General features: G+C 26.8%; 3 protein-coding genes across 5 annotated transcripts; 2 read left to right on the top strand and 1 right to left on the bottom strand.

The window, feature by feature from the left end:
* Reg-5 (Rhythmically expressed gene 5) lies at positions 1–3,756 on the top strand. Of its 3 annotated transcripts, none has more exons than XM_015319340.2 (5): positions 1–124; positions 1,168–1,217; positions 2,275–2,446; positions 2,561–2,653; positions 3,231–3,756. In XM_015319340.2, the coding sequence occupies exons 2-5, from the start codon at positions 1,188–1,190 to the stop codon at positions 3,569–3,571; spliced, it is 636 nt and encodes a 211-aa protein (XP_015174826.1). In that variant the 5' UTR covers positions 1–124; positions 1,168–1,187; the 3' UTR covers positions 3,572–3,756. The 3 variants fall into 3 exon arrangements, with proteins under 3 accessions (XP_015174826.1, XP_015174824.1, XP_015174823.1); XM_015319338.2 differs by lacking the exon at positions 1–124 and adding an exon at positions 125–780; XM_015319337.2 differs by lacking the exon at positions 1–124 and having other exon boundaries at positions 125–1,217.
* Positions 3,757–5,561: 1,805 nt separating this feature from the next.
* spt4 (Transcription elongation factor subunit spt4) lies at positions 5,562–6,630 on the top strand. The gene is made up of 4 exons (XM_015319413.2): positions 5,562–5,793; positions 5,875–5,981; positions 6,169–6,224; positions 6,326–6,630. The coding sequence occupies exons 1-4, from the start codon at positions 5,731–5,733 to the stop codon at positions 6,442–6,444; spliced, it is 345 nt and encodes a 114-aa protein (XP_015174899.1). The 5' UTR covers positions 5,562–5,730; the 3' UTR covers positions 6,445–6,630.
* Positions 6,631–6,959: 329 nt separating this feature from the next.
* Positions 6,960–11,452, bottom strand: LOC107065570 (uncharacterized). Its single transcript, XM_015319414.2, has 7 exons — positions 9,544–11,452; positions 9,060–9,462; positions 8,775–8,941; positions 8,551–8,692; positions 8,324–8,466; positions 7,317–8,198; positions 6,960–7,103 (listed from the first exon to the last, which is right to left on the bottom strand). The coding sequence occupies exons 1-6, from the start codon at positions 10,678–10,680 to the stop codon at positions 7,974–7,976; spliced, it is 2,217 nt and encodes a 738-aa protein (XP_015174900.2). The 5' UTR covers positions 10,681–11,452; the 3' UTR covers positions 6,960–7,103; positions 7,317–7,973.
* Between the last annotated feature and the right edge of the window lie 187 nt (positions 11,453–11,639).

Consider the following 11,639-nt stretch of genomic DNA (forward strand, 5'->3'; position numbering starts at 1 on the left):
TCCGGTATTTCAAGGTACGGGAGAAACCAAAATTTTTTGACGTCTGCTGTTCGATGACGATGTCTGCTTTTTTTTCCAAAACAGTCACATGCCTTATTAAAATGCATACGTCGAAATATTACAGGTAAAAGTAGTTATCAATTTAAATTCCTTTTCAAGGCATATCCGTAAATATATTAATAAAGATTTTTTTTTCTATTTCTTAATATGTTTAATGATTTATAATTGTCGAAAAATAACGTCACATCATAAATATATATATTTATACATATCCACAAAAGTGAAACTGAGTATTTGTCGGTGTTTGTTGCATATAATTAAAATAACATATACTTTATTTACATTCTATGCCTGTTTTTACAAATGACATTGATGACATGTATAATAAATTATATATCTATCGTAAAAAATATAAAATGTCAAATATTTTGTTTCAATCAATAATATACATGTATATGAATCGAAATATCTTTATTTAAAACAAATGTTCACCAAATGGGGAATTGTTTGATAGAAATGAAGACACACACACACACATATATATCTTTGTATATAAACATTTGTCTTTTATATATACAAATAATATTTGTATATATAATATGGATATAAATAATACATTAGAGAAGCGACACGATTAGCGCCAACATGTAGTGGGAGAAACCGCTAGTAGCGCCACTGTTGTGTAGTAGAAGGTAGGGATCCTAGTAGAAGGTAGTGGGAGTACCGCGAAACAACAACTTGTGGTGGAACATAAAATGAAATGTTTTGAACGATTCGAAGGTAGTACTGTGTCAATCAGTTGCTGAGAACGGATGTATATGTATATATATATAAATATATATATACATAAATATATATTCGTACAGATTAAAAATCAGCTCTCTTTTGTTCTTTTCCTTTCTTTTATAACACATTATGTTTAACTAAAATATAAGTGGTGTAGTGTTTTAACAAAATATATATATATATATAAATAAACAGATAATAAATTTTGTGGTTTATTAATTTTCACTTTTTCAAGTATTAATCCTCGAGTGAGATATACACATATATATATATACACTCATTCATATATATTATATTAGACATTAAAAAAAAAAAAAAACAAGATGAAGACTCAAATGATTTTTACCACCATTTTTCTCATTTCTTTTATGACAATGCAAGTCATTGGATCAGCAATACCAATGTGGGAATTCCTTTCAAGAAAAGAAAAGGTGAGTAAGATAATGTTCGAAGTATGTATGTAAATATATGAACGTCTTTAATCAAGATCATTATATATATTTATCAGACTTTATGATTATATTATATTAAACAGAACACATAACTTTTTATTAGATAAAATAAAAACATTTTGTAAATATTTAAATGAATTAATCATTTAAACTTTCACTTAGAACCTGATCGAGAAATATTCTTTTGTTTTTTTCTTTCTTTAAAATATAACATTTTATAAGTAATAATTGAAATATTTTTTATTTTATCAAGTATAGTATACGATACGTAAATACGTGATTAACGTTCTCCAGTTGAAGTTCAAGCTTACACACTCGACCTAGTACTAAATATCTTTCTATTATAACACGTATAGGTATACACGTGTATATATTGCCTTGTATAATCAACATAAATCTTAAAGTTTACTGTCCTTGTATTTTCTTCAAATTTCAAGGTTTAATTCTCTATTGAACATTTGTATAAATGCTACACACAAGTGCTAAAAGAAGGAGAAAGAGAGAGTATTATAATTTAAATATGTAACATATACATATATTATATTATGTATACTATATATTATATTACTATAGCATATACTTTAGCATATATAATATTTACGATTATAATATAATATTAATTTAATATTAATATTATATTTAATATTTTATTTTTGATATTAATATAATTAATGTAATATATATATATATATATGTATATGTATATATTAAAATTTTCAGTAGGTTTTTACGTTAAGTAAATGTAAGAGAGCAATAATGCATATACTAACATTATCATTGTCTTTCCGCGCTAATTATTTTCTATTCGATTGGATTGTCACACTCATCCCCGCTTTCTCCTAATTTCCGGAATTACCGAAGGGGACAAATCAGATTCTCTAATGTGGTATAAAACACATTAACAATTAGAAAATTTATTTAAAAAATCACATTATTTTTTGTTTCATTTATTTTCTTTTCCTTCATCATTTCTATAAATTAAAATTATTATTTATTTATGTAATCTCTATATAATCGATAATTTTATAAATTGCAGATGAGCCGTTTGTATAAATTGTTTAGTCAGCAAGTGACACAATTTTGTGCCGATTCATCGAGACCAGATTGCAATAAAAATTTCTTAATTACCGGTATACGAAATCTTGCTGAAATAGACGACAATATTCTCGATAAATTGGATCCGTATCAACGTAGTGCTAGAGAAATAAGTAAGCATATATATGTTATACATAATTTTATTATAGTCCATATATATATATATATAATATAACATTTTGAATATCAACTTGATTTCATACTGATTTATATTTATTTGTTCACAGTTTGGCGAGCTTTAATAGGAACAAATAGATTCTCGTCTAGGACAAGTCAAGATATCAAAGGAAATTACTTTCCTACAAATGATCTTTTGATAGGTACGAAAGAACCATTAATTACTTTTTTTTATGGTCTCATGATCTTATTCAAAAGATTTATTGGATGCTGTTTAAGAATTAAACGGGGTCACTTTTCTCGAAAGTAGAAAAGAGAACTCTCCTCAAACGTACACTGTAGCTTTCACATTTTCTCTGTGCTCCATATTCTATATAGAAACCTACATCCCCCCATACATAAGAGAGAGGAGGCTACTGTTAATTTCATTTTTTTGTCAAACGAGTATTAATATTTTGACCTATCAATTATTTTGCTTCTTATTATATTAACATTTTTCTCATTTGTTGTTTTTTTCTTGTTTTCTTTGAAACAATAAGTACATTATTATTTAGGATTTCCACATAATCGTTTTACCGAAAAAATTAATATTAATTTATTAATAAAACTACAATATTTTATTTTTCATTTCAAGATATAAATTTTCAGTTATACTATTATTAAAAAAGTATTTTTTTAATTTTATAATTTCTTAAGAGTTCGGTAAAGTGAATTTTTAGTTAATATATAAAATATTAAAGTCATACATTCTATGTATTCTCTAATTTGTGATATTTACAGGAAACGACGATAGCGAAACAAATACTATAACAGAGGAAAGCGTGTCAACGAATGATTACATTCATGTTGGTCCATATTTAATTGGACCAATGGTAACTCGCGTTTTTCCGGATGGTCGTCCAGTTCCAGATAATTACAAGAGATTTCGACCAAGGGATGATGATATTGACGAATTAAAATATACTGTGGTATTACCGTCGATAAGTGATATTGAGACCAAGTTTGATAAAACCGCTTATAGAAATAAAGTTCTTAATAATGATAGAAAAAATATCTCTCCATCGAGATTTATAACACTTAGGCGAATATCAATCGAAGATCATGACGGAGGTTATCATTGAATGAGTATTACCGAATCCTTCAAGTATTAACATATTTGAGAAAAAAAAAACAAATTACAACTTGCATTTCTGTTTTTATATGCGAGGAAAGAAGATCGCTTCGTTCATGATAGAGAGAGAACGAAGACTGATTTAACTGTTGAATTGTTGAAAATTAAGGTGTATCTATTTAGATGAACATCAAAGGGGGGAGGAAAAGTTATGAATAATCGGAAGATCGAAGTAGTAATACTTTAGGAACATTGTTAAAACAATGAGTATGAAATCCCACCGTTATCAGTCAATTGTGAACAAGAATTTTGTTTTTTTTTGTTTATAAATCTTTCCTATTATCATTCATTTTTTGTTGTTATCTAATATCATATTTTGGTTTTTATATTCTAAATGTTATATCATTAAAAATTATGTATAGTAATGGAGAAATTTGATGATGATTTGTACATCATCAAAGCTTGTTTGTTTCGTATGATTAGGAGTATCAATAAGTAACGTCATATTTAGTACATAATAATTTGTTTTAAATTTGAGATATGCGACATTACTTATTGGTACTCTTAATATTTATATATATTTATATGTATTTATATATATACACGTAAATCTTAAATGATGAAATGACGAGTATCATGAACAATTTTTATACGAATGTGTTTATAAAAATGCTCTATTTATACATATATATTTATAATATGTAAATAGGAAATGTGTAAGAATAACATGTAAATAGAAAGTATATTATTTTTTAAACTATATTGGTAATATTTATAATTAACCAGAAAAAATAGCCGAAAACCAGTATATATGGTCTCTTTATAAATAAAACATATTTTATTTATTTTTAGCCACTCTTTTAATAAAAAAATTATTTATTTTTTTGAGATAAACTTGTTAGAATTTGATTTAGGGTGTCTTGAAAAAACCTGGTATATCAGGGATTCCAGGGATAGAAAAAATTTAGAAATCACTGATCTAGGAGATTATAAAGAACTTTGTTTCCCAGAGTAAAATCCCTAGGAAATAATTCCTAAGCACAGAGAGCACGGAGGATAGATACCAGGAGTCCGAACGTAATGTCGAAAGAATGGTATCAATTTAGGGGGACAAGATATTTTGCCGGTAGGGCGCGCTGTTTTTCACAGAGTACTCGTTTAAATACTTACGCGGGAAGTCTTGTTGCTATTGACAGCTCTGAAAAAAAATATTTTAAGAAAATTAATATTATGTAGTGGAATTAATATTATTTAAGAACTACACAAATGTAATAATCAATTATTTGTTAACATAAAATTTTTAATATTATTTTGAGGTCATTCACTTTTGGTGCTTTGAATAAAGCCACTTTTCCTAAATTCTCACATGCCTTTTGGCCACTAAGGCAACCATAAACGGCACAACACTTTCCTATTTTTTAATAAAAATAATTCTAAAAAAATAAATTATTATTTTATATTTAATTTACGTGTAATAATAATAATAGTATCGGTACGCTCTGAATACTTGCGCAGCCAGTGGCAAAAAAGAGAACTATGATCTGGGTCAAGAAATGACTACCACAAAAAATGTGAAAAATCCTATATCGTTCGGACTCTTGGTATCTATCCTCCATGACAGAGAGGGTGAGAAAGCGAAGAATGAGCATGCGCAAGAACATGTGACGTCACAGCTTGACAACGGTGGTTTCCATTGACGTATCTACGTGCAACAGTAGATGTACGTAAGGGGTTCTTCTCAGTCATCTCCTTCGTTTTTTGTTAAAGTGAAGGTGAGTTGCTTAATGTTATATAATATATTGAATTATGTAGTGTAAATATGTTATTTCTTTTAAAAATGTCCTTTTCCTGTAATTTCTACCGTATTTCAATTGTCACAGGGGTCTAACGATACCCCATATTTGAGTGAAGTATATACGTTACTGATAATTAGAGGTAATGCGCATGCGCACGTCCTGGCATCACTGCATAGTGGGGGAATAAAATTGTCCTGCTGTACAACTTGAATCAGTCAGTCGCAATAAAGATGCCTAACTTGTACTGTTGAACGTGTTCACTATACAAACATACCCTAACCTATATGAAAGGAGGTGAACTTCAAACATAACCTATAAGTTATCTAAAAATTCGTAAACATTTTTACAAAAAAGTGAATAATTTTGTTATACAATGGAAACAGTGCCAAAAGATTTACGTGGTCTCAGAGCATGTTTAGTATGCTCCCTAATCAAGGTATGTTATTTTTATTAAATAAGTTTTCAAATATATTCCAACAGATTTTATTTATCAATTATATTTAATACTCTTTTTTAGACTTTCGATCAGTTCGAATTTGATGGTTGCGACAATTGTGATGAATTTTTACGCATGAAAAATAACAAAGACAATGTTTTTGATTGTACAAGTTCTAACTTCGATGGGTAAGTTTTTATTTGAATATTTATAATATTTATAATTAAAACTTTCATAACTGGAATTCATAAAAATATTTCTTTTCCATTTTCTTTTTTAATTTGTAATTATTTCATTTTTTAAAGAATGGTTGTTAATATGTAACCTGTGAAAATTTGTATATTAATATTTATTTCAATTATTTTTAATTTTTAGAATGATTGCCGCAATGAGCCCAGAAGATAGTTGGGTGTGCAAATGGCAAAGAATTAGTAAGTAATCAAATATTATCTATAGATACTTTACATTTTTTACGTAGAATTTGTATAATCTCCATGTATTTCCTCTAACCAACTATGTTCTTTTTTTCCAGATCGCTTTTGCAAAGGAGTTTATGCAATATCTGTATCAGGTCGACTTCCAGCCGGTGTTATAAGGGAAATGAAGAGTAGAGGTATCGTCTATAGACCACGAGATACGAGTCAAAGATAGATATATTGTAATAATGGATATTTTATATTTTTTCTAATTACAAGTTTTTACAATGTTTTTGTAAATATAACTACAAATATGTATATATACATATATTAAAAAATACTATAAATGCTATAATAATTAAAGGATACTTATGTACATAATATTACAATAAATAGAGTGCTCCTCTATTGATCTATGTTAGATATTTTTATTATTAACCTAATAATAACGTTCAAATATATCATGCATAATAGTATAATTTTATTTTGCGGAAAGAATACTGTATTTGGCTGATTCTGAAAAAAAGTCGAAAATGGCTTTATCGAGTTGATCAGTTTTTTTTTAACTCGTGATCGAATTTTTTTTTGCTCAAGTCGTAGTATATGTCTTGTTTGAGGAAAATATTATAGTGGTCCCCAACTGTTTTGAGTTTGAATTGAATATAAAAATTTTTTTAAAAATTTGAAAATGAGGGAATGACAGATTCGTGAGGGAATGATTTTTAATATGATTCTACAATAATTAAAAACTTTATAATGCACCAATCATTTGTTTTATTACAAAACTATAATAATTAAATTCATACTGTAACAATTTGTCATACTCCTTTTTCTTTAGCTTTGTTTCTGCAGCGGTTTATTTTCTATTTCTCGACATTATAGACGTTCAGGGTACTGAAACCAATCAAAAAAATATAAGTATTCTATATTTATTAGAAAATAAATCATTCCCTCATTAAAAAATTTTATGAGGGAATGACAAAACGAAACAAAATTGCTATAAACTTAGGAACATAACCTTACTTTCTTACGAATTGTAAACAGTACTTTATTACTACCGAAAAAATATAAAAATATGCTATGATTATTAAATAAAAAAATGCTTACCTTTTGATAACATTACATGAGGAAATGACGTTAAAAAATGTAATATTCAAAAAACTTATTGTCAAATTGATTTTAAAAAAACATCCTTTCTTCAATTGTCCATTCTAAAGTATGTTCTTAAGGGCAATGTTGCCAACTACAAAAAAAAATTAAAGTGGGATTTGGTAGGCCTTGGAGTATTGCTCCAATCACACTGTTACAAAACGGTGAGGAATGATACTTTTTTTAAGGACAAATTTTGAATTATATTTAAAAATATTTCCATTCGCATTTATGAAACTATGAACTCATATAGGTATAGTCAATACTATCCTATATAAGTAAAAAATATGATAATAAACAATTTGTTAGGAATTTTACGTTTTAAGTTAATGATTATCTTCAAATTTAGCGCTTGGGACATAGTGAGGGAATGATTTTCAGGGTACTTTCTTGGACATATCTTTGTTGTTTATCATATAAAAAATAAATTTGTTTCATACATTCGTAGATCTAGTACAGTCGTATTATTAAAAAAAACAACTTTTCATAATTGACGATCCTGGTTTATAAAAATGATCAAGGACATCAATTTCGATATTTTTTGAGAATCAGCCATTTATTTTTGATTAAACTACAAAATGTAACTCGAAATATAATTTTATTTAAATTTTAATGTCAAATGTGATTATTGGTTGAACATATGTTTGTAAAGGAATAAAATGTGGGATATTGTATCGCAGGCAATTGATTGTTTACACAATTGAGCCACAAATTTGCACAGGTTACATGATAATTATTTTCATTATAAATTATTTTGTCACTAGTAATAACTGTTAAACAGAGCGCACAAGAAATACATTCTCCTTGATGAAGAGGCCAAGTTGGTAGTTCTGTTACGATCTACAATAATATAAAAAGCGTACTTGTTGAATTATTAAGTATATACTTGTAATATTAGTTATATTATGTTAAATGTAATTCATGTGTGAGTTGTGTTAGGTTTATCTATATACGTAATTTCTTACTGGTATATTTGCATAAAAGGGTTCCATTTCTGCCCAAATTCTATCAATATCCATAAGAAGATCATCAAATCCAATAATATTTATATCCATTTCTTTATAAGAAAAATTAACACGTCTACAAACTGCTGCAACTTCAGCTAAATCTAATAAAAAGAGATTTCATATTTGATATTACTATATTTATCTATATATTGCTTTATAAAAAGATTAAGACTAAAATTACTTACTGCAAAGAAAATTATATCCTTGTGCAGTGTTTAATACTTCATTTAAAATAACTTCAGATGTTATGTTATTAAATATATTAGCTGCAATCTGTAATAGTGAAATACAACTTTCCATATATTGCTTCCATTCCCAATAGACCGTCTGAAAAATATTATACATGCATACAAATATATACATTTATTTTTATTTTTTTTTTATTCGCAATTTACTGGTATTCTTGTACCTGTTGCGTAATTTGGGCTATTTGATCTTCTTCTGAATTTGTGGGTAAAAAAGACTTTAGATCTAAGCTAGGAACAGAGCCTGATCTTGTTATTGTTCGATCAGGTATTCCATTTATCAATTCTATACTATTAAGAGATATAGCATCTTCCATTTGAATAGGTTTACCTGAATGAAATTTAATAATAATCAATTTTTGATATTGCTATTCATTAAAAATATTTCTTTTATATATACATATATATAATGAAAGTGTATAATCAAATATTTATATACATTGTCATACCTGGTTCAATCTTAGGTTCAAATTTTTCATTAATTCTTTGTACTTCAACATTGTTTTCAAATTTGACATTGTTCAAAGATTTTGTAATATCTTGTATAACATCAATACCTGCTGTATTATTATCATCGCTATTTGTAAAAGATTTTGATTCAAATTCTGTTATTGTATCTGCAAAATATCCAGGGTTCGAATTATCCAAAATAAAATTATTATCAGTAATTATTGTTTGTTCAGCAGAAACAAATTCTCCAAATTCGTCATTTGATGCTGTAGAGTCAACGGAGTTTGTTTTGTTTGATACTGATGTTTCATTTACTAATGCACGCAATGCACTATATTTATCTTCGGTAGATTGTAAATTCATTAAATCTCTTGGATCAGATTTTATCTCTTTAATACCAGCCTGCAAAAAAAGAATTACTATTTTAAATGATAAATATTCTAAATGATATATATATATATTTAATTAATTTTTAATGTATACCTTATCAACAGATTCTACTTTACACGTAACAGATCTATTACCAGATAATTGTGCATTTTCTAATATATTAGTTTTAAGACCTTTCATAGTTTCTCCATCTTCCTTTGGTAAATCATTATTTCTTATAATAGTATCTTTTAATATTACAGTTTTCGACTGATTTTTTATTGCACATTTGGGAAATAATTCTGATAAACGTTCTAATGATAAATTTTGAGAGACAGGATTTAAAGAAGTATGCGTTTGTGGATGAAAGTTCATAGTTTTCGAATTAGTATTATTTCTTTTAGGTTTCTCAACTGGTTTCTTAACACCTAAATTATGATTTGCTAATCTACTTCCAATTGCGGAGCCTTGTTTCATATCCCAATTAGATATGTTAGGTGTATTATTGACAATAGGTGCACTTTGAAATTCAGAAAAATCATCATTATTATCCAACGTACATGTATTACTTTTTGTTTCCAAACGAATTTTATTATATTTGGAATAATCTTTGACACAGGTATTTGAATTAGAACTTATCATTAATGTAGAAGACATATCATTGTCTAAATAGGGTGTCTTCTCTGATAAGTTTGATACTGGTAAATTAGAATCAAATGCAAATTGACCAGTTTTAGTTATTTTCCCTTTAATTTCGGACGTATATTTTTCTTCTAAATTCATAAATCTATTATTAGATTCCTCCTTCTTATTAGCTTGATATTTTGACAATGGATTAACGACATGCATTGCAGATTGCACATTTAATACACATTCTATGTTTAAATAAGGAATTGGCGGAAATGGAAGTAAATGTAAAATGTCTAAGCTATTAAAGGTATAAGATGCTTGTGCAGCAGCAACAAGAGCAAGTACAATATAAAGTTCTTGTTCTGTAAGCTGTCCAGCATATTTTTGATTTGCTAAATTCCATATATGACCTAAAACTTCCATCGAGAGTTGGCTCGTAAGTAATAAAGGAAATACTTTATTAGTGTCGACTAAAACTTCCGTCTGCAATCCATTAGATTTAATTCTATCTTCTCTTACCGATTCCCATACAATTTTATATATAGGTGGTAAAATGGCAGAATTAGCCCACAGCCAAGTTGGTAGCTGATTTAATTTTTTATCCAAATGAGTTTTATTCATTTTGTTATCAGTTGAGTTAAACTTTGATAAATATTTTCATTAATCCAACAACTTGTCAATAAAAGACAATTTTTTTTCTATTAACATTTTTTGTGTTAAAAGATATATATATATATATATATTATTGTTTAATACATTTAATATAATAAATAAAATATATGGCAACGCGTTAAACGTTATTAGACATTGCCAATAAAATATTATAGAAATTTATGAATATTTTCCTTTATAAATACATCACATATTTTTTCACTCAACACAGCTGGCTCGCCCTTTTTAACATCACTAAAGTAGTACACAAATCCACGAATTATTATTATTCATTGTAATAAGCAATGAATATCATCATATGAATGAACAAAATATTTCATGATTTTATGGTATATTCAATACTCTCATTAAAAACAAATTATATTTCCTTTAAACTATACTCGAAAATTTGTTGATATACATAACTATAAAGAAATACAAACTAGATACGTGCATACACATATAATACTTCCGCGTACAGCGCTTTAACCGTTTCTACTGACGTCATATTTACAATTAAAAAAAAAACACTCTTACATCAATTGACACACGATTGGGAAGAATAATGAAGACAAATAATTTATTAAGTTTTGCATAATTTCATATCTTTTAATTATCTAAATTGATTCCGAAGTATAAACATTTTCGAATAGATAAGAAATTATAACCAGGAGCGTATTAATACATCGATTATTGGTAATAACTTCATTAATTTATAGTCAGTATTATTCATTTTTTTTTATTAATTACGCAAATAAATTATAAGGCAGTATATGAAAATTGTATTGTAAGAATATATATTTTGAGAAATATATTTGATATGTATATAAATAACATGTAAGAGTTTATAAAAGTTATTTTTTGCGAATTTTTAATTAGAATAATTTAATTGTATAAATGTACAAAGTAAAATAGAAAGAAGAAAGAGA

The sequence above is a fragment of the Polistes dominula genome, unplaced genomic scaffold (genome assembly GCF_049000335.1).
Source record: "Polistes dominula isolate Pdom_NZ unplaced genomic scaffold, Pdom_raw_medaka contig_24, whole genome shotgun sequence".
NCBI lineage: Eukaryota > Metazoa > Arthropoda > Insecta > Hymenoptera > Vespidae > Polistes > Polistes dominula.